The sequence below is a fragment of the Quercus robur genome, chromosome 6, assembly GCF_932294415.1.
Source record: "Quercus robur chromosome 6, dhQueRobu3.1, whole genome shotgun sequence".
In the NCBI taxonomy this organism is placed as follows: Eukaryota; Viridiplantae; Streptophyta; class Magnoliopsida; order Fagales; family Fagaceae; genus Quercus; species Quercus robur.
The window spans coordinates 34,440,303-34,462,884 of NC_065539.1; the positions used below are offsets into that span (position 1 = coordinate 34,440,303).

Sequence of the window (22,582 nt, forward strand, 5' to 3'; positions counted from 1 at the left end):
TCAGCTAAATAAGCAGCATTTAAACACATCCTTAGAATCAAAACTTGAGCTTGCTGCACTAGTCTTGGTCCCTTAGGAAAGCATGCCAAACTAAAGGCTTAAGTTCTAGCCCAAAAACAACAATGCTCAAAGCATGCCTGGCAAGTAGCAATAGTGATCTTTGTTGCTTCTTCAATTGGGTTCTTAGATCTACTAACAAGGCAGCTCACTGCTTGGCCAAGTGGGGCAAATCATAATCATAGTCACCTTTTGTCAGAAGTGGCAAAATCTGACATGACCCGCAAACTTAACACGATTAACCTATTTATAAACAGATCATGGGTTGAGGCTAAATGAGTTCAAGCCATATTCGAGTCAACACGGCTAACCCGTTTAATAAATGAGTCATATCTATATTCAACATGTGAACTCATCTGACCTGTTTGACCTGTTTAACTTTTAAGGGTATTAGCTTTTGTTATTATTATTTTGTTATCATTGCTTAATTTTTTGTTGTAATTATATGTTTATTACTATATTTATGGTTGTAATTGTATTTTAATTTTAGATATATGGGATTTGATAATAGGTTATTTTGATCATGTATTGCCTATTAATCAAACAAGTTATTAAACATGTAATTTGTATTGACATTTACATGATTTGTTAATTAAACGAGTTAAACATGTCGTGTCAGGTCAACCTATTTAATAAACATGTCATATTAGGGTTGAGGATTCTTGGTACATTTACTAAATAGGTCAAGTTCGGGTCAATCTATAGAGTCGAATATTCATGGCTCCACACAACACAAACCTGACCCACAACATGAATTGCCACCCTCACTTTTTGGAGATCCTACCTCCATCATATTTTCCTGACTTTTGTCAATGCTTGCAACCCTGATGTTTCCTAGTGTATATTTTGCCTTCAGTGTGGTTGTATTTTGGGTGCCCTGTTTTAGTGCCTTTCATGCAATGAATTTAATCATTCAATAAAACAAAATGAAAAAAAAAAAAAAAATCCTGAAAGGTAAAACTAACATCAACAGGAACCTCTAACAGTTAAAGTTAGTGACATGTGATGCATTCTCAAAAAAAAGTTATTCATGGGATAACTTTAAGTATCATTACACAATTTAAGTCTTTTTTTTTTAATTGGATGCAAATTTTGATAAATTCACCCTTAGATTACATGTTCACTATGTTCTTAACATACATGCCAAATTTCATGAAAATAAACTATTATTAACTACGAATATAAATTTTAAAATATAAAACTTGAAATTTAAATATTTTATAGATGAGATAGTTATTCATCTTTGATCATCTTCAAATTTTTAAGTATGGATGGTATAAGAAAAAAATGTAATCAATCTAATGAATAATGAAAAATTCGTTAAAATTTATATCCAATAAAAAAAATTGAAAGTGGTGTAACATTGCTTTATATATGTATGTGTGTGTGTGTGCGCATTCTTTTATAAGGAAATAAATTCTCTTTATCAAGTATTCTTTCATGTCATCAAAACTTTGCATTTATAGCAATGTATTACTATTTATTTGTCATGTGTTAATGGGGTAAATGTTTTTATTTTGGAACTTATCATAAATAATTTAAGTATTTGGGTGTGAGAGTCAACTGATTTAAACAGGTTATCATAGTTTTTGAGTGAAGTGGTGGTGTGCCTTTATGTTAGAACCCCTTTCCTTCTCTTGTGTATGTGTTTTTTTCTAAAAAATTTATTATCATTATGTTTAGATATTGAAAAGGAATCACGGGAATTTTTTTTTTTTTTTTGAATCATGAAATTTTTAAATAAAGGCTTGAGAGTCCCTAATGATTAATGATTAAACAAACCAATATTTAACCATGATTTACAATGTCAGGGATACGCAAAAACGAAGGCCTATATAGAGCCACTATTGTAATTGGATAACCACTAACCAGAACCAAAATTGTCTTTACCTTTAACTTTGAAACTTGAAAGTATCGACAGATGCTACCATGAAACTGATGTTTTGAATCACTTAATGAAATTATTTTTGAGTAATACTACAGATTCAAACTATTTTACAACATTTGTATAAACTGCTGATGTGGCAAATTCTTACTAGTTCTAATATGGGTCCATCACTAACATCATAATTTTACTTGCAGTAACTATTTGGAAAATACTAAAGCTACATCAGGAATTTGTAAAAATATTATAAAATAGTTTATATTTGTAACATTACTCATTATTTTTTCAAAAACAACATAGCCATTAATATTTGAAATATAATCTAATTAGATTAGAATCTTACTCATTTAATATAATTCTAAGATAGATTTTGTAAGTACCAAGAATGAGTTGACATAATACAATGAACTTGAATCAAATAACCTAGCACAGTCAAAGAAGACAAAAAAGACAAGGAAAAATGAAGAATACTCATCCTCAGCCAAGATCCGAGGACAAATACTTGTATTAGATTGATCTCAAGAACGATTTGCTACAGTATTTCTCTCTCTGGGATTCTCCCTCCCTCTTTCAAGAGGATCTCTCTCATTATATAGCCTCGTTCAGCTGATCTTGGTCTTCCATTTGTTGATCATGTAGGTCATTACTAGAGTACTTGTCCCATCAAACGCCTTCCCAAATTTTCTGTGAGTTGCGGCAACTAAGACAGCACTGTTCAGGGGTTTTCTCCACATAAATGCAGTAAGGGGGTTTGGTGGGTTGCATTAAATGTGGTGGCAGCTACCATCCCTTCAGACACGTCAGGACTAACCCTCTCTCTGAAGCTCTTCCTCTACAGTGTGAGCTCCTTTGGTAATGTCTCATCGACGTGGCCAAGGCTCGCCTCCCTAGCCTTGTTGTACGAGGGTATGGTCTCCTCGGAACTGCATCGGCCTTCTCGGCCTTGGATATGACACGTGGCACTATTACCTTATTAAATTTCTGTATCCCACAATAGCCCCTCAAAACTCAAGTTTTTCCTTCTTGTCCAAGTAGAAAAATAAGGTTTGACCCTGGGTGATTGGCTCCACATGCTTCTTTTATTTTCCCAGGGTTTTATAAGATAGATTTCATAGGCTTGTAATATTGTAGTAATAGGTTTAAGAACTTAAAACATTGTTGATCATTGGACTTTTAAGTGAAATAATTATGATATAGTATTTTGCCAAGTATTAATAACCTTGGGCTTTTAAATATTGCCAGCGAGAACTGAACTTTGATATTGCCAATGAGAATTGGGCTTTTTTGTGATGTTTTATATCATAACCTAATTTTAGATAATGAGATATGAAACATTTGTGATTAACATAATAATAGAGCAAAAAATATTTGGGAAAATCCAATAACTTATTAGTGATGTTTGAAAATAAATAGGTGGTACTCAAATAAAATTAGGTGTAAAAAAAAAAAAAAAAAAAAAAAAAGTACCCTAACAATCAGTAAAGACCTCTATGCTGCTTCCTCCCAAGCCCTTTACTGCCTCCAATCCTGACCATAATGCCTCATACTCGGCCTCGTTGTTAGTGGCTGAGAAGGACAGCCTCAGGGATTTCTCCAGAACTATCTCGTCCAGAGAGACAACTCCAACTCCAACTCCCGAGCCCCTCTGGTTGGCAGCCCCATCAATGTACACAGTCCATGGAGGGGAAATTTCAGCAGCAAAAACTCCAACAGCTTCCTGGCTTTGTACACCCTCCTTGGTTTGATCTTCCGAGAACTCGATGACAAGGTTAGCCAGGACTTGGCCTTTAATCGATGTCCTTGATTAGTACTTGATGTCAAAAGCCCCTAGCATAATTCCCCACTACACCAACCTTCCAGAGTAGTCTGATTTCTGAAATACCACTTGCAAGGGAAGCTAAGTTAGGACCACCACCGTATATGCCTGGAAGTAGTGAGGCAACTTCTTAATAACATGGATGAGGACTAAGATGGCTTTTTCTTCGTGAGAGTATCTCGTCTCGACATCTTGCAAAAATTTACTGACGTAGTACACTGGTCTTTGAACCCCGGAATCGACCCAAATCAAGACGAGGCTGACCGCGTGGTTTGTGACAATTAGGTAGGCATAGAAGACCTCCTCCTTCTCAAAACAAGACAACACCGGCGGATTTGACAAATACTCCTTCATTTCTTAAAAGGCCTGATCACATTCCTCAGTCTAGGAGAAATCCTTCCACTTGTGCAGAAGTTGGAAGAATGGTCTGCATCAGTTAGCCGACCGCAATATGAACTTGTTCAAGGCCGCTATCATGCCGGTCAACCGCTGCACCTCTTTAGGGTTCTGAGGTGGATGTAGGTCATTTATGGCCTTAATCTGATCTGGGTTAACCTCAATGCCACGGTATGTTATCATGAAGCCTAGGAACTTCCCTAAGCTCACCCCAAATGAACACTTTGAAGCATTAAGTCGCAGTTGGTGTTTCCTAAGCACAGCGAAAGCTTCCTCCAAGTCTTGTATGTGCTCGGACGCAATTTTACTTTTTATCACCATGTCGTCTACATAGGCTTCTATATTCCTACCCAACTAGACCTCGAACATTCTTGTCACTATTTTCTAGTAGATGGATCCTGCGTTTTTCAAACTAAAGGGCATCACCCAGTAATGATAGTTACCAAGGGGAGTCCTGAAAGCTTTTTTTTCCTGGTCGGCGAGCACCAGAGGGATCTGATGGTATCCCTAGAAAGCATCAAGAAAACTCATCCGAGGGTGTCTGAAGGTGGCATCTACCAACTGGTCTATCCTCGAGACAGGGAAGGGGTCTTTAGGACAAGCCTTATTGAGATCAGTGAAGTCCACACAACCTCTCCACTTCCCATTCTTCTTTTTAACTACCATAGTGTTAGCTAGCCGATCCCGATAAAAAAATTTCTTTATTGCCCCAATTTGTTGACTTCTTCTTTTACTACATTGGAATGCTCATCGGAGGATCTTCGAGGTGGCTGTTTCTTTGGCTGAACATTCAGCTAATGGCATATGAAGTCCGGATCAATCCTTGGTGCCTCGTATGGGTCCCAGGCGAGCACATCGATATGCTGCTTAAGGAAAGCCACCAACTCGTCATTTTCTGCTAGTGATAGATGTGTTCCTACCTAAAAGTATTTGTCAGGATTGCTCTTAATAGCCACCTTGGTAAGGATCTCACAGGCCTCTGCCGCTCCAACCCTATTGTCCTAGGCCTCGGCCGCGATAAGCATTAACTACTATAACATCGGTGGCGCCTCGTTCATTCCTTTTGGAGGGGTTCGGTGGTTGATTATTGCGATAAGGCATTGTCTCACCGAGGCTTGGCATCCTCATATCTCTCCATTCGACCTTCAGTCAAGAAATTCACATTTTGCTGCAGAGTGGATGATATGGCTCTGAGAGCGTGTAGCCACGGCCGAATTAGAATAGTTGTGTATAGTGAATACACATCCACCACAATGAAGTCCACCAACACCTTCTCTTTCTCTACTTGGATCGGTAGCTTGATTCTTCCCTTCGGGATAACCATTTTCCCATCAAATCCCATGAGTGGGGCTCCGTAACTCTCCAAGTCTTTCTCCTTTAGGCCCAGTCCTCTAAATAGATCGAGGTACATGATTTCAGCCCCACTTCCCCTGTCGACCACTACCTTATGCACGTCGAAGCCTCTAATACACACTGTAACAACCAGAGCGTCAACATGGAGTTGGGCAGTGCTGACCAGGTCTTTGTCAGAAAAACCCATGACCAGACTGGGTTCCATCCTAGCCCTTTTGCAGATGTCTTCTCAGCTGAAGTTGGTAATAGGGGGAGACACGGACATCACCCCTATTGACATGGCCGGCATCCATTCAGGTTTGGCAAGGATAATATGAATAGTCCCCAAAGGGGGCCGTGGTGCTTACCTTCCTTGGTATTCCTGGTGTGAGGCTCTTCTTTATGCTGTGGTCTCATTCGTGAGCTCTTCCAACTTTCCTTCCCTAAGCAGACAGTTCAGGTACGACCATAGGGTTTTGCACCCCTTAGTGGTATGTCCCTTATCCTGATGATATTGGCAATACACTAACTGATTTCTTTGGGTCGGGTCTCCACCCATCTTGTGTGGCCAGGTGAAGTAGGGCTCGTTTTGGATCTTCTGCAGTATTTGGTGGATTGGGACCCTGAACATCAAGTTAACCGGTTGGACCTCACTCAGCTATCCTTGATTGTGTAAGTTTGCCTTGGGCCAATTTCCCTCTGTCTTATTAAAGCAGTTATCCTTCCGATCATGGAAGCCCTTTGCCTTTCCCTTAATTTATGCTCGGTCATCTTCTACCCTCTTATGCTCGTTTATCCGGTCCATTAACTGTTTCATGGTCCGAACAGGTTTCATGGTGAGGGACTTCCATAGGTCGGACTCGGTGGGTAGCCCACTCTTGAAGGTGCATACCGCAACGTCCTCAAAGTCCCCGTCCAATTCGTTGTATAATTCCCAATACCTATCCGAGTAGGTCTTCAAGGTTTCTCCCCCTCTCATCGACAGTGCTAGCAGGAAGTCCAATGTCCTCGACACCCTATTGCACATAACGAACCTGGCGCCAAAAGCTCTGGTGAGCTCCTCGTAGGAATTAATGGACTTTTCACGTAGTCCATCAAACCATCTTATTGCCACTGGGCCGAGGCTGGAGGGAAACACCTTGTACACCAAAGCCTTGTTTCTGGTGTATATGGTCATCTTCTAATTGAAGTGGCTAACGTGTTCTATGGGGTCGGTCCTCCCGTTGTAAACTATGAAGGTGGGTTACGCAAAGCATTTGGGCAGTTTGGTCCTCTTGATCTGCCTCGTGAAGGGTGACTTGGATATCTGGGAAAGAGCTTTGCTCATGGCTTCCCTATCCCTATTTCTCCGAGGGATAGGTCTGTGTCGCCTACAGTGCTGCCTTTCTCTATGCAAACCTTCGAAAGAATCAATTTCTGTTTTGCTGGGAGGCGTCCCACTTCTCCTACACCGCCTCCATTCTAGCTCTGAACTAGAGGCCGAGCTCACAGTGAGACTCCTACTCCCTCGGTTCCTCTGGTTCTGCCTTATTTTCCTGCATAGATGGTCCACCTCCCGTCTTAGACCAACAGTCTCACTTGAGAGATGGCTTCGCAATCTCAAATGACTGTGGCTGTGTTGATTGGGACGGGTTAGTCTCGAGCTCCTGGACTCAAACCTAGCTACCTCACAGTCCTAGCGGTTTTCTAGGTTTACAAACTGGTCCTGCCGCTCAAGATGGGAACTCACAAATCCTTCCTTACTGGACATCTTTTGGCATTCTCTTTGAGGGTGTGTAGATTTAATGAAATTTCCCACAAACGACGCCAATTGTAAGTGCCAAGAATGAGTTGACGTAATATAATAAATTTGTAAAGGTGGGAACTTGAAACAAATAACCTAGCACAATTGAAGAAGAAGGAAAAGACAAGGAACAATGAAGAATACTCGTCCTCGGCCAAGATCCGAGGATAGATACTCGTATTAGATTGATCTCAAGAACGATTTGCTACAGTATTTCTCTCTCTGGGATTCTCCCTCCCCCTTTCAGGTTGATCTCTCTCATTATATAGTCTCTTTCAACTGATCTTGGCCTTCTATTTGTTGATCATGTAGGCCACTACTAGAGTGTTTGTCCCATCAAACGCCTTCCTAAATATTTTATAAGTTGCGGTAACCAAGACAGCACTGTTCAGGGGTTTTCTCCACATAAATGCGGCCAGGGGGTTTGGTGGGGTGCATTAAATGTGATGGCAACTACCATCCCTTCAGAGACGTCAGGACTAACCCCTTCTCTGAAGCTCTTCCTCTACAGTGTGACCTCCTCTAGTAATGTGCCATCAACGTGGCCAAGGCTCACCTCCCTGGCCTCGTTGTCTGAGGGTGTGGGCTCCTCGAAACTACATTGGCCTTCTTGACCTCGGATATGACACATGGCATTGTTACCTTATTAAATTTTTGTATCCCTTAATACTAGTACTTCAAGAAAAAATTATCTTAAAAATTGAAAATAATTTAATCACCGGCACCCCTAAGATCTTTGACAAAAATAAATATATGCCCATTCCAATCCTAGAAAACACAACCCATTCTTTGGCCCATTAACAAATTTACAATAACAAAAAAAAAAAAAAAAAAAAAAAAAACAAATCCCTTCTTAATTAGGATACCCATCTAAATTAAATTATGATTCAAAAATCTAAATAAAGACACACAAATCACAACATCAAATTCACAATTCACAACCATTTCCTCCCAAAATAAAATATGAATTTATTATATATAAATAAATAAATAAATTCCATACGTTGCGTATGCAACGGTTCAAGAGGGATTCTGATTAGGGATGACAATTTTTCCCCGCCCCGCACGGGTTTTCCCCGCCCCGCAAAGGTGTTGGGGCAGGGATAAGGCAAGATTTTAGCCCCGCACCACGGGGCGGGGCAGGGATGGGTTTAAAATTTTTAGACCCGTCCCGCCCCGCCCCTCCTCGTCCCCACCCTGCCCCATGTTGATAAGGGTTATAATTGTAAATTTTTCATAATCTAATACTCTACTATTTAAACAAACATATCAATATTAGCTTATTTTATTTTACCCGATGTGGTTCTCTACCTATATTTTATTATGTGTTATACTATGAGATTTTTTATTTTTTAAGGTTGTCTTGTTAAACACTTAGATATATTATTCAATTTTTTCTAAAAATTGATTTGATTTGATGAGATAAATTTAGTTATAATTTCAAGTATATTTTTATTAATAAAATAGGTTTCATTAACAAAATTGTTCTAGTTATAGGGCAAATTAACAAAAAGTAGAGTTTTACGGGATCGGGCGAGCCTTCGCGAAGCCCCAAGGGGCGGGGATGGGGTGAGAAAGTTTTCCCCGTCATGCGGGGCGGGGCGGGAATGGGGCAAGACAAAACCATGTGGGGCGGAGACGAAGACCCCATCCTTCGGCCCCGTCCCGCACCATTGCCATCCCTAATTCTGATAAGTGATCCCTTTGAGTCTTTGACACCATTTAAGTCCTAAGTCTCCTAACCAGTTGAGTTTGTGTGGTGACTGATGAGCCATACGCCTCTATCTCTCTCTCTTTCTCTATGCTCTGCAACTTTAAGTTGTTGTTGTTGTTGTTTTTTTTTTTTTTTTTTAAGCTTCTACAACTTTTAAGTTTGAGACACTTTCCAGTTTTTGGGATAGAAGAGTAGGTAGTGTTGACGTTTCACTGAAGTAGAGTACAAGTGCAGTTGATAAATTGTGTGAAATTAAAGTTATCACTAAATAAAACTAGACTAGGTTTTATTTATTTTATTGTTTTGTCGAGTTTGTGCTTTCCAACTAAGCAACTATTAGTAGACTCTCTAGTCAATATTATAGCAATTTATTATAATTTGATAATGGTGATTTTTGTCAATTGCTTGGTTAATTGATATTAGTGGCTTGACCAATTAAATTAAATTATTTTTATAAACTTGTTTATTCTATCAATTCAAGAAATTGAAGATTATAAAATTCAATGTTCAAATTTTCAATCTTTAAAATAAAAAGTGTTACAAACTTAGAGGTTAATACCCAATCCTTTGTATAAAATGTTGAAACTTTAAGTGCCAAAACACCTTGAATAGCTTAAAGATTTGAACCTAAATAAATAAATATTGTTCCTGTAAAGCAATTGCTAAGCAATTAAGTTTAGAATCAATTATAAATGATTTTAATGCCATGAAGGAGCGCAGGACACAACTTTTGAGTCAAAGTTAATTTATGAATTATTTTTTTTTCACTTAGGAACTCTATTATATTTACCTTGTCCCCCCTAAAAAAAATTACTGGCTTCGCCATTGTATTTAATTATTTATTATATAACAAAAAGAGTATTGATTATTTATTTATATAAAAGAAATTTATATGATCATTGATGAGAATCAACAAGCATTCAAGGATCTATTGCATGTTCTAGTTAGGCCTATTACTAAAGCAAGATCCAAGAAGAACAAAGAAGCACTTAATTGGCTGATTCTAACACAGGACATTCCAAGCTTGGCCCAAAGGAAGATGAAGGCATAATAAACTTAACGAGTGAAAAGTTGATACATGTCACAATCTCAACGAGTCCAGTACACTGGATGCACTAAACCTAACCCAAGTCCATTATTCACATCAATCACATGCCGCTACACACAAATAAAAAGGCAATTGAAATTTTAACTTGAAAAAATTGTGACTTTAATTCACAGTTTTAATTACCTTTTCATGTGTGTGTAAATGTGAGTAATAAATTCTACTCTTTCAGTAATTAAGCGAGGACAAATTTGCTTAAGTAAAGAAATCATGAGGCTACAAAAGAAAATTCATATGCCTCTTTATATTTGTAGTTATTTTGGCATTATCCTATCCATTGCCTAAAAGAGAAAACCACAAAATCCTTTGGACTGTCCCAATGCTGGATTATATTTTTCACAAAATTTCACATTCATTATCAATAGTTAGTCCACAAGATAACCGGATTATTGGATTGCGTAGCTAATTTTGATTTTAAAAGTGAAAGTCAAATTTTACAGTGGCGAGTTGTTTGTACTTTCCACTGCTATTTTACGCTTTGGATTTAGTTTAGTTTAGCTTAAATTTTGATTTTATTGTTTTTTTCTTTTTGACGTGAATTTTTTTTTTATTAAATTGCTGAGATGGCATTTTTAAAAACCATTCTATATGACACATAAGTTTCTAATGTGCCAATAATGCATACCGTTAGTCACATAAGTATTTTTTGTTAGTGAGTTAAATGTAGGAACCAAATTGATTGCAACTTAGAAATAACATGAACTAAATTAACTGCTGTCAAAATATAAGGATTAAATTGATTGCGACCCTTAAATGTAATGACCAAAATAATGTTTTTGCCAAATTAATGCTAAATTAAGAGTAAGCACTGATTTCATGCTTTTGGTAATACTTTTTTTTTTCTTTTTTTTTTTTAGAAAACCGATCAAACCAAATATATTAATTTTTCTCAACAAAAAAAAATATATGTATATATATATATATATATTAACTCAACAGATGAAGTCTGTCATGAGTAGCAAAAGGAGAGACATTCTCAGGGATGTCCTCAATACAAACCAGAGGAGCGAACAAAAATTTAGAGTTTTTAGCTAACTTAACAGCAACTCTATTACAGTCTCGACAATTTCGAAACTTCGAGGAAGCAGCGCGGGAGTCATCCACCAGATGGCCAAAGTGTGAAAAACAGATGCCATCCGAATTAAGCTTCTTGTCTTGATCAAGACCTCAGAATCACCTTCAACGACTACCTCCTACAGTTCTAGTTCAATGGCAAACGTAATAGCTCTCCGACAAGCAAGAGCTTCAACATCATCCACTGAGGGAGGTAGAGGAATTTTCTCGGACAAAGCACCAATAACCAAGCCTTGTGAATCTCTAATGACAACCCCAATCCCTGCCTTGGAACAATCCTAGAACAGGGCACCATCAAAGTTCACTTTATAAAAAGGTGGCTGGGGCGAGAGATAACAGCTGGTTGAACCATGAACTCAGCAGCCAAATGAAATTCATGCCGTCTTGCTAACGAATCAGAGTAAATCTGGGAGAAAGGGAGCGAGGCTTGCTTCAAACTGACTGCATTACGCTTAAACCATATATAGAAAAATAGGTCTTTAAAGCTTGCAAAACGATCACTGATGTGTGGTCCGCAGAAGCCATATTCTTCCCGCCAGATTTCCTTAACCCATTGACAGCCACAAATTGCGTGAACAGTTTCTTCCCTCTCCTCTTCACAGGCTTTTAGTAATACGATAGAGTCGATAAGCATGTGCTTTTTCTCTGGAGTTTGCTTAGATTTCAGAATAATCTGATTGCACCCCACGTACTAAACTGTAAAACCATTGCTCCAATAGCCTCTTCATTATGTTCTTATGGTTAAAAACATTAATGTCAATTAAAAGTTCTTTAGCTCGTACTGCAGATTAAAATATATTCTGTGTCGTAACAGACGGACACAATTGCCTTATCACTGTCTCTATGTCACTATGTGTGTGTATGCATGCTTGTGTATGTTTCCTTTTTCCTTTTCGGGCGTGGATGGGGTCTAATAATGAGCCTTTTAGGTTTTAGCGAATTTGCCTACACAGGACCCTGGCTTACACCCCTCCCATAAGCTATGCATAATTCTAAAACACTATGCGAATAGACAGATTTGTAATGTTTGTAAATACATATTGGCATAAAGAACATATCTGATTCTACTCATTTTAGAGCAAAATGAGTATCTATTATGCCCATGGCTGAAAATTTTTCTTCAACGTGTAGTTAAATTCATTTAATTGGTTCAAATATGTTAGTTGATATCATTAGTTGATATCATTGGTAAACTGGAAAATTCATTTAGAGTGATACGATATGGGATTTTTGTGTGTGTGTGTGTGTGTTTGTGACTTACATGTAACTCCAGCAGAATGAAATGTAACATGTATAGAATAAATCCAGACAAGTTTGCTCCTGAGGTTTTTGGATTATACTTTTCACAGGATTTCACATCGATCCTTCACCAATGTTTAGTCCACAAGACAAATACTGAGAAGAAAATGAAACGTTAGGTAAAGCAGGGTTCAAAAATATTTAAAAGCTCCATTAACAACCACCTTACAAATCCTATTTCAGATTGCACTTATCATCTCAAATTTTAGATCAAAGTCCTGCACTAACACAAGTAACTCAAGAGAGAATCAAGTAATTTGCGACCTAGAGGATTGATGGCAGGAGCTGCTATTTTCGTTACAAGATATCCATCCAAGTTACTATGACACCTTGAGAATTGGTTGTGGCAGGTATGTATAAAGCCCATATTATAACATCAAAATAAAATTTGGACGGTTACCAATAGTTGTGGCAAACTCACTTCCCTTGCGCTAATCCTATTTTCATGGATAGGCTTCCATTTCATGATAAAAGTCAGCATAGAGTACGAAATTTATAAGTTCTTATTTTAACTCCAAAAGCAAAAGGAAGTTCTCAACAAGGTACATATGCCATGAGCATTTTAACTCAATTGTATTATTTGCTCTCCTTCAAAGGAGAACCAAGGTTTGAATCTCCCCTTCCCTACTTGTTGTATCAAATAAAATATTAAAAATATAAGGTATATATATGACATTACGTGTTTTGGTCTTTTTTTTCAGTCATGTTCTTGCAGCATATGCTAGTTTCCTGTGGGAGACGGAAGATGAGGAAGAAGGTAACTCAATGCAAGACTGCATGCAGATACCTCTTCTCCATGAACAAGTTATGAATGCTGCAATTGCTTAACTGTTTTGCAGATATAGACCAGTTGTCAGAATTAAGGCTTAATAGGTTCAAAAGCTTGAAAGCAGCGGCCCTGTCTGTCTGAAGGGTACAAAATTATCCAATAATGTTGGGTTTTACTTAGCCATGGTTCAATAGTAGTCAAAGGGCTATATTGGAAACTTGGGGTCCACTCCACGCATACAATAACAGCAAAAGCCCTAGCCCCAAAATGTTGGGGTCCAAGCTTACTTAGGTAAAATAAAACATAATTTTCAACCAAAATTGTAATATGTATGTTGCATTATGTACCCCAAAAAAAGGTAATAAATAAAGAAATGAAAGGTGTTTCTATTTTTCTTTCTTTTTTTTCTTGTTTTCCTTTTTGATAAGTACACGAAAGGAAGGTGTTTCAGATATGCTGAATAAAGCATGGAACATATGCAATAAGACAAGCAATGAAGTTTGAGGCTTCATTTTAGTTTAAATTTGATTGAACATATGATGTGATAAGTGTTGCGGATAAAATCGAGTCTCACTTTCTCCTGAGTTAATAAAAGCTTTAATGTTTCTTGCACTAATCTTTCTCCCTTTTTATTAATTAGGAAATGCTCTAGAACTCCTAGCGACATGCATTTGCACTTAATTTAATAATACATGACAAATGTTTTATTTTCAAAATAATTGACATGCATTTGCACTTAATTTAATAGTACATGACAGATGCTTTATCTCCTCAATAATTTCAAGTTACAAATCCTTGGACGCTTAAGAATTATATAAGGCTTTAATGCCATCGATATCATCCTGATGCAAACTATGAGCAGTCACTCCTGAATTTATTGAAGGCCACATGATGGCCCCTTGAACTGAGCTATGCCCTAGCCCAAGAAGGTGCCCGATTTCATGTAAGGCAACTGTCTCATTGTCCATTGCACCTGGAACTGCTCCAACACTCCATCGATTATCTGCATCTTAGTGGAATCTCCCATCCGTTAGATATAAAGAATGGGCGACAGTATTAGCAACACCTGGATTAGTAGGTCCATCGAAAGGATTCCCATCTCCATGATCCCCCCTTTCGACACTAACTTTGAAATTCGCGTTTGTGTAGTCCTGTGCCTGCAAGAAAGTGAAGTGTGTGTTGCTAGCCCATGTTTGGAATGCATTTGCAATAGGGTTCATGGCTTCAGCTGGGGTGCCACACTGAGAAATCCATAGCTGATTATGTATTAATCCTTGCACAAGGCAACCCATAAAGCCTTGGAAAAAGGCCCAATAAATGAGTATTGTTAATGGTACTAGATCACAGTGTGGCATTAGGTTCCTATAGATAAAACTCATAGGCAAATGAGAGTTAGTAAGACTTGTTTGTAACCTATGGAGAGACAATGACTCACGTGTAAGGGGCGATTGTTGGTATACACATGTGAGTAAAGTCTCACATTAAATAGTAACAAGAAGAGTGAGTAGATAATAAATAATAACATAGTTAATCCAAAACTCACATGCTTAATTTTTTGAATTAAATGGTGTCCCTATATATTATATTAATCAATATGGATTTTTTTTTTTTTTTTGAGAAGGAATATGGATTAATATAACAAGAAGAGTGAGTAGTTAATAAATAATAACATAGTTAATCCAAAACTCACATGCTTAATTTTTTGGATTAAGTGGTGTCCCTATATATTATATTAATCAATATGGTACTAGATCACTGTAAAGGGGTGGGTTGTGCTAGTGGTATTGGGCTGCCTCCTGCTACACTAAACCCAAGTTTTCTGGATAAGAGAGTCGGGACCGGTCCAGCTTCAACTTAAGGTGGTCCGGCTTGTGCGCAAACTAGGCCAAGTCTGCCAGGAACGTGTTCACGACAGGCAGAACTGTTTCAGACAAATTGTGGCAGGCAGACATAATAATAATAGAATAAACAGAAAATATCTAGCCACTTAAATGGGAAATTGACCAAATAGCCCTTAACATCAATTATAATAACAATACTATTTGTTTTCTTTTTTACAGAAGAGAAAGAAAGAATAACAGAGAACATCAAATGTTTTTAATCATGGGTTGATCGGAATACTAGAGGAAATCGGCCGGAAATTCAATCCGCGGGAGCAGAGCTACAAAGGGAAGAACGTCCCTCCTCAAAGCCGTCAATCTCTCAAGAAAGAGTCCTACTGTAGAGGTTAACAACCCTGAGGGAAACGGGCCTGAGTGGTTTTCTGCGTAGGTGTTTTCGAGTTTTTTCTTACAGAGGGCCGGATTTCATGAGAGAGAGAGAAGGGATTAATCTACTGGTGCATGCCCACCTTTCTAATTCTCACTGGTTCTTTTTCTTTCTTCTCACTTTGCTTTCTTTGCTATTTCTTTTAAGTTTTCTATTTCCTTCTCTAGGTTCCGTTGTTCCTCTCCCCTTCTGTTCACGGCAAGATCCTCTTTTTATAGTGCTTGCCGTGACCCGATTTTACTATTTTAACCCTTAATTCCCTTTGTCTGGTCTGGGTGTACTAGCCGACCATCAATGTTCCGTCTGTGTGTCGCCCTCCCATCGCCAAACAAGGAAGAGTATTTTGTTTGCTAGTCTGCCGTGGCACCCTTCCTGCCACGGTTTGGGTTATTTCTCTCTCCTTATCCCTCATGGCATGCATCTAATGGTTCCAACTCAGCTTGCCTCTTTTGGGTAGTAAGCCATCCCAGCAAGACACCTCCCCGAAAGAGCTTGAGTCGAAACCATAAAAATAGATTTTTCCCCTCTCCCCACCACCAAACCATGCCTTCTGCTCCTCTGAACCCCCGACCTCATCATGCTCTGTATTGGTTGGGTACAGGCTGGTGGTGCTTGGGCCTTGCGCGTGCCTTCATTCCATATGTGTCCAAAACTTGCCTGCTGCCCATTCGTCTGCTGTGGTCTAGAGGCTCGCCATCCGTGTTTTTTGACCTCTTATGTGGACTGTTCTTTGTTTTCCCGCTCCATTCAAGAGCTGGGCTTTATCTGATGATGGGCCTTACGCTTCTTCTAGCCCATTCCTTGGTTTCCCTTATTTCTTGCGGTGTCATTCTGTTATTCCTACTGTAATAATTTAATCCAGCTGGGCCTCTTTTGGGCCAGCCGTTTATTCCTTCTCTCAGTGGCTTGGCATGGCCACCGTTTTGCTTTTACTTATGGGCTCCTATGTCCCTTTGGGCTTTCCTTTGGGCATCCTTGGCCCATTTGCTTTCTTTGGGCTTCCTCGGCCCTTTTGCTAATTCCACACTCCCATGGGCTTTTTACTAACTTCATTGGGCTTCCCTGGTCCAATAACTTTATTCTCATCCTTGGGGTTTATGGACCTGCCATAAACCCCTTACTTTCTTAGTTTGCATTACCTTAAGCCTGCGGTGGCCCTTTCTTGCTTTTCTACCTCATACACTGTTCATGGGATGCTATTTCTTTCTTTCCGGGTTTCTTTGAGCCCACTTGCCTCTTCAAGACCCATTTGTTTATTTCTTGGGCATGTGATCCATTATTCCTGCCGCTTGGGCCTAATGGTTTTGCTGTCTACTTTGTTAATTCTTTGTTGCCCTTGTTATTGGGCTTTCTTTCTCACAAATGGCCCTCAACAATCACAATGTGGCATTAGGTTCCTGGGAGAAATCCATAGCTGAGGTGGTTCGTAGTCCACTTGAGATTACCATTGCTGAAAAAGTAGTGGGTATGAAAAGATCCATGGCGGTGGTGATGTTTCTTCTTGCGTGAGCTCATCCAATTCGTACCATTGGTAATATCTGCCACCCCACAACGAGGCATCATCATTGTTGATACTGTACTTGCATCCATAGTCCCAATGGTGTTGAGATGGTGATTTAGTTGGTAAGTTTTAATGGCAAATTCCAAGAGTTCATCAAAATCATCATCATAGGTATGAGTTTGATTTTTGGAATGGTTATAGCTCAAATAACCAAAATTTTCAAGGTAGGCTTTGAGGTTATGGATGCCTTTGACTTTGTCACCCTTGTGAGATCCTTTAAGATGTTTGAGATACACAACGGATGACAATTTCTTGTCATGGGGGTTTTGTGAAGTTGCGTGAGAATAGAGAGGAAGGAGGAGGAGAAGAAGAAGATTGAATGAAAATAGTGAAAAAGCTTTATAAGCCATAACTGAGAAAGTTTTTTTTTTTTTTTTTTTTTAAGAAACAGACTTGAAAACAAACCGAATTATTTTATTGCTGAAGAATCTGAAACATAAACTTTATGAATATCGAAAGGAACAAACTCCATCCAAACTAAAAAAAAAAAAAAAAAAATCGCTCTCCGGGCTAGAGCATTGCCTTGCCGACGTGTATGAGAGAAAGAGAAATACTAAAAAGAGCTAACTGAAGACATGATGTCTTTAATTAAATGACCCACCAAAGGATGATGAAAGCACAGATTTTTAATTGCAATAATTGATGCTTCTGAATCTCCTTACCAAGTTCATGAAGAAAAAGGGCTGTCGTTCGAGCTACGATAGTTTCCAAAGCAACTATAGATGAGGGCAGAGGAATGATCTCGGATAGAGTCGCCAAAACTTTACCGGATGAATTTCGAACCACGACACCAATACCTGCTACTCCCAAATCTTCAAATACCAACACCATCAAAATTGGTTTTTAACAGGCCTGCATCTGGTGACTTCCAAATGACTTTTTTTGGCAGCTTCTTGCTGACAAGTTTGTTGCGTAGCTGATGGAACTCCATAAGGTACTATTGGGCTAGGTCCGAGGTCTTCTCCAAGGGTGCCACTATCTCCTTTATTCTAATTTTGTTGCATCGATTCCATATAAACCAACAAATCATGATAAACCCTTCAGCTCCTCGAGGATTCTGCATCACTAAAAGAGAAAAAATGATTTGTCACATTACGCAACTCATCAAAGTTAGTATCCTAGGCAGCCTTCAAATTATCACAATGCCATAAGCAGGGACGGACCCAGGTAAAGGGCTAAGGGGGCCCGGGCCCCTCCTGGGCCCAAAAAAAAAAAAATTAGCAAGTAAAATTTTCTAGAACAAAAAAAAAAAAAAAAAAAAAAAGGGAAAGTGAGAGGCGAGACAGAGAGATAGAAAGTACTTAGAGACCCATCTTGATCAGAGACTCGTGTCGGTGTCGCCGTGACGAAGAGAGACAAAGAGATAGAGAGTCGTGTCGCCATGATGCCGTGACACTTGCGAGACCGGAGACCCATCTTGATCTTGCTACCCAGTCCAGTACCTACGCTAGCGAGACCCACGCAAGACCCACTTGCCGCCGCTACTGCCCACAGAGACCCATCACAGGTATTTACTCTTATCTTTTCCTTCAAAACCTAATAAAACGTTTGTGATTAGAGAATCTGAGATTCACAAAAACTGTGCTTGTGCCTTGTGGACTTGTGGTGTTTCATGTTTGTGTTTTTACTGATGAGTGATGAACTGAACTAATGTTGGTGATTGTGAATTGAATCTGTGCTGCCTGTGGTGTTTTTTTTTTTTCTTTTTTTGGGCTTTTTGGCTTTGTGACTCTGTCACTCTGTGTTTGTGACTCTCTCTCTTGCATTATATAGATAAGAGAGATAGAGAGAGAGAGAGAGAGTAGAGTTTGTAGAGATAGTTTTTTCTTTGTTGACTGGTAGTTGGGCATAATAGGGACAAGTGGAGTTAGGCAACGGACAAGTGACAAAAAAAAAAAAAAAAAAAAAAAAAAAAAAAAAAAAGGTAAAGTTAAGAAAAGTTTTTGTTAGTAGTGTCGGTAGTGGGATTCATTGGGTTAGTGGGTCAAAATTAGAAAGATGGAGACAACACAAAGACACAAAGACATAAATAAAGGCAGGCCAAACAAAAAGAAAAAAACAAATCATATAATATAGAAAATTGTCACACAAATTTAAGAAAATAACGGTGATTCTTATATGATTTTTATTTTATTTGTAGATCATGAAAAAATCAACTACAATGCTTGATTTTTTCAAAAGAAAAGGTTCAACTTCAAATTCTTCCGAAGTCAACGTGGAATTGCCAATAACTAATGTTGCTATTCCAATTCTAGAAAATGTGGATGTTCCAATTCTGGAAATTTCAATGTTCCAATCTCTCAAACACAATTTCAAAGAATTGACCTTGATTCTTTGGATTATAATCCCGGAACACGCAAACAAATATTGGAATATCATGTTAATCAACGTGATGAAATTCGACGGGCTTACATTATAAAAGGTCCGCACCAACCTCCTCTAAAGACATTCAAAAAAAGTGGAAAGCACAATCGTAGCTTTCAAGTTTCTTGGTTTGGAAATAATTCAACATGGCTTGAATATTCTCTTACGAAAGATGCAACTTATTGTCTATCATGCTTTATCTTTCATAATTCAAATGGGGTTGTGGGACAAAATACATTCATTGTTGGTGGATTTAGAAATTGGAGAAAGGTTGGGGGCAAAGATTGTTATTTTCAAGGTCATATAAGAAAAGATCCTAACTCAGCTCATAGAGTTGTCAAGCAAATGTGTAAGGATTTGATGAACCAATGGTAGCATTTACAAAGGGTAGTTGATCATTTCACTACTGAACAAATTGCAAATAATCGATTGCAACTGAAGGCCATAGTTTTTATTGTCCGATATCTTGCCTTTCAAGCTATAGCTTTTAGAGGTCGAGATGAAAGTTTTAGTTCATTAAATCGTGGGAATTTTTTTGAATCATTGGGTATTGTGACTTTTTGGAATGAGAAGGTTGCTGAAATAATAGAAAAAGCTCCCAAAAATGCAACCTACACATCACCTAGAATTCAAAAGGAAATTCTACATGTTTTCTCAGTCAAAGTGAAAAAGGCTATTCAGGAAGAAATTGGTGATGCAAAGTTTTGCATAATGGTTAATGAAGCTCGTGATGAGTCCATAAAAGAGCAAATGGCTGTGGTTTTTAGATATGTTGATGCAGAAGGCTTTGTGAAAGAACGTTTTTTTGGGCTTATTCATGTTGTTGACACTACGGCTTTGACTCTAAAGAAGGGGATATATTCTTTGTTATCTCAATATTGCTTAGATATACAAAATATTCAAGGGCAAGGATATGATGGAGCAAGCAACATGCGAGGTATGTGGAATGTATTACAAGCTTTGATTTTGAATGATTGCCCATATGCTTACTACATCCATTGTTTTGCACATCGTTTACAATTGGCATTAGTAAAAGCATCAAAACAAGTTGTTCCCATTAGTCATTTTTTTCTTATGTTGCTTTTTCTGATCAAAATTGTTAATGCTTCATGCAAGCGCAATGAGCAATTGAAATTTGCCAATGCTAATGAAATAGCACGTTTGATTGATCTTAAAGAGCTTAAGACTAGAAGTGGACTTAATCAAATTGGCACTTTACAACGAACTGTAGAAACACGTTGGAGTTCACATTTTAGATTAGTTTCTAGCTTATTAAGGATGTTTACTTCAACTGTTGAAGTTTTACAAAATATAATTGATGATGCAATTGATGGAGAACATCGGGCAAAAGTAGAATCAGCTTATGAGGGTTTAACTTCATTTGAATTTGTCTTCATCTTGCATCTTGAGAAGGAAACTATGGAGATCACTGATAAACTTTGTTAAGCTTTGCAAAGCCAATCTCAAGACATTTTAAATGCCATGCATTTAGTTTCATCTACTAAAACACTTATCCAAAAATTTAGAGATGATGGGTGGGATGGCTTACTCACCACTGTGATATCATTTTGTGAGAAGCATTGCATTGATGTCCTAGATATGAATGCTTGTTATGTTGCAAGGCGAGGTCGAGCTTGTTATCAGCAAAATAACGTTACAATTTAGCATCATTATCGAGTAAATATTTTTTTATGCTACAATAAATTCTCAACTACAAGAACTAAATTATCGGTTTAATGAAGATGCAATGGAGTTACTTAGGCTTAGCTCAGCTTTAGAACCTCAAGAGGCATTAAAATCTTTCAGAAGTAGTGATCTTTGTTTGTTGGTAAAGAATTTCTATCCACAAGATTTCATAGATTATGACAAACAAGTGTTGGAGAAGGAGCTTTATCATTTTGAGCATAATGTAGTCTAGGATCCAAAGTTCAAAAAATTGAAAAGTTTATTTGAGTTGTCTCAATGGTTAGTGAGAACTGGAAATTCAGAACACTACAAACTTGTTTATAGAATAGTGAGACTTGTGCTTACTCTTCTAGTTTTTACTGCTACTATAGAGCGAACATTTTCAGCTATGAAAGTTGTCAAAACTAACCTTCGAAACAAAATGGAAAATGATTTTTTGATGGACTCTTTGATGTTATACATTGAAAAGGATATAACTTTGACATTTAGTTTAGATTCAATTGTAGATGATTTTGAAAATTTGAAAGAGCATCGAGATCCCTTTTCATAGATGATTGTATAAAGAAACAATAGTGTTTCGTGTCTTTTGTTTTTGTTAGTAGATGATTGTATATTAATATATTAAGAAACAATGATTTTTGGGTATTTGTCTTGGTTGATAGTTTATTAATACTATATGGATGCATATTTGAAATTTTTTTTTTTCGCTTATCTCCGACCCCACCCCCCCAACTTAAAATCCTGAGTCCGTCCCTACCCATAAGGCATGAACAACTGTCTCGGGCTCCCTGTTATAGCTTGAGCAGTTGTCTAAAAGCACCACCTTTCGCTTCGCCAAATTTTCCAATGTAGGGAGCAAATCAGTACAAGCCCGCCACACAAAAGTCTTTATTTTATTTGGCACGTTCAATCTCCATAGGCCTGCCTAGAATTTTTCGATCTCCTCATTATCTGACACCGAAGCTAACCCACTAGTTTCCATATCACACAGGAGATGGTAACCTGCCTTAACGGAGTACTGACCATCCCTAGACTTTGGCCATATTAAGGTGTCTTCTTGGGGTGTAAGACAGAGTGGGATAGACTTTATTTTTTGTGCTTCAAAAGGCAAAAAGCACCTTTCCAATAAATACACATTCCACCACTCCGAGTTAACATCTATGAGATGTGCCACCTCTACATCAGTAGGTAACACAGAGATAGGTGAAATGACATTGCCTGAACCTTCACCTAGCAACCAGCAATCATGGTAGATATGGGTTGCCAGGTCATTGCCAATTTTGTACCTAGCACCTTCAGCAATTAATTTCCGAGCACTGAGGATACTCCGCCAGGCATAGGACCACGATTTGACTTATGCCAAGAAAATATCACCTAACGGGAAGAACTTTGCCTTGAAAACCCAATAGAATAGAGATTCCTTGTCATGGATCAACCTCCATACTTGTTTTGCTAACATGGCATCATTGAATT

The 22,582-nt window shown here is 38.2% G+C and overlaps 2 protein-coding genes and 1 pseudogene across 2 annotated transcripts in view; 2 read left to right on the top strand and 1 right to left on the bottom strand.

The window, feature by feature from the left end:
- The window catches only part of LOC126688545 (uncharacterized), a 37,960-nt gene extending 24,644 nt beyond the window's left edge, over nt 1-13,316 (top strand). Inside the window, exon 6 of the mRNA XM_050383272.1 lies at nt 13,163-13,316. Coding sequence (XP_050239229.1) covers nt 13,163-13,289 — 127 coding nt within the window. The 3' untranslated portion in view covers nt 13,290-13,316. The remainder of the gene's footprint in view (nt 1-13,162) is intronic.
- A 717-nt stretch (nt 13,317-14,033) lies between these two features.
- LOC126689703 (metalloendoproteinase 2-MMP-like) lies at nt 14,034-17,409 on the bottom strand (annotated as a pseudogene).
- Nucleotides 17,410-19,637: 2,228 nt separating this feature from the next.
- Nucleotides 19,638-20,869, top strand: LOC126690129 (uncharacterized). Its single transcript, XM_050385262.1, has 2 exons — nt 19,638-19,721; nt 19,997-20,869. Exons 1-2 carry the CDS (start codon nt 19,638-19,640, stop codon nt 20,867-20,869), a joined length of 957 nt encoding a protein of 318 aa, XP_050241219.1.
- Nucleotides 20,870-22,582: the final 1,713 nt, after the last annotated feature.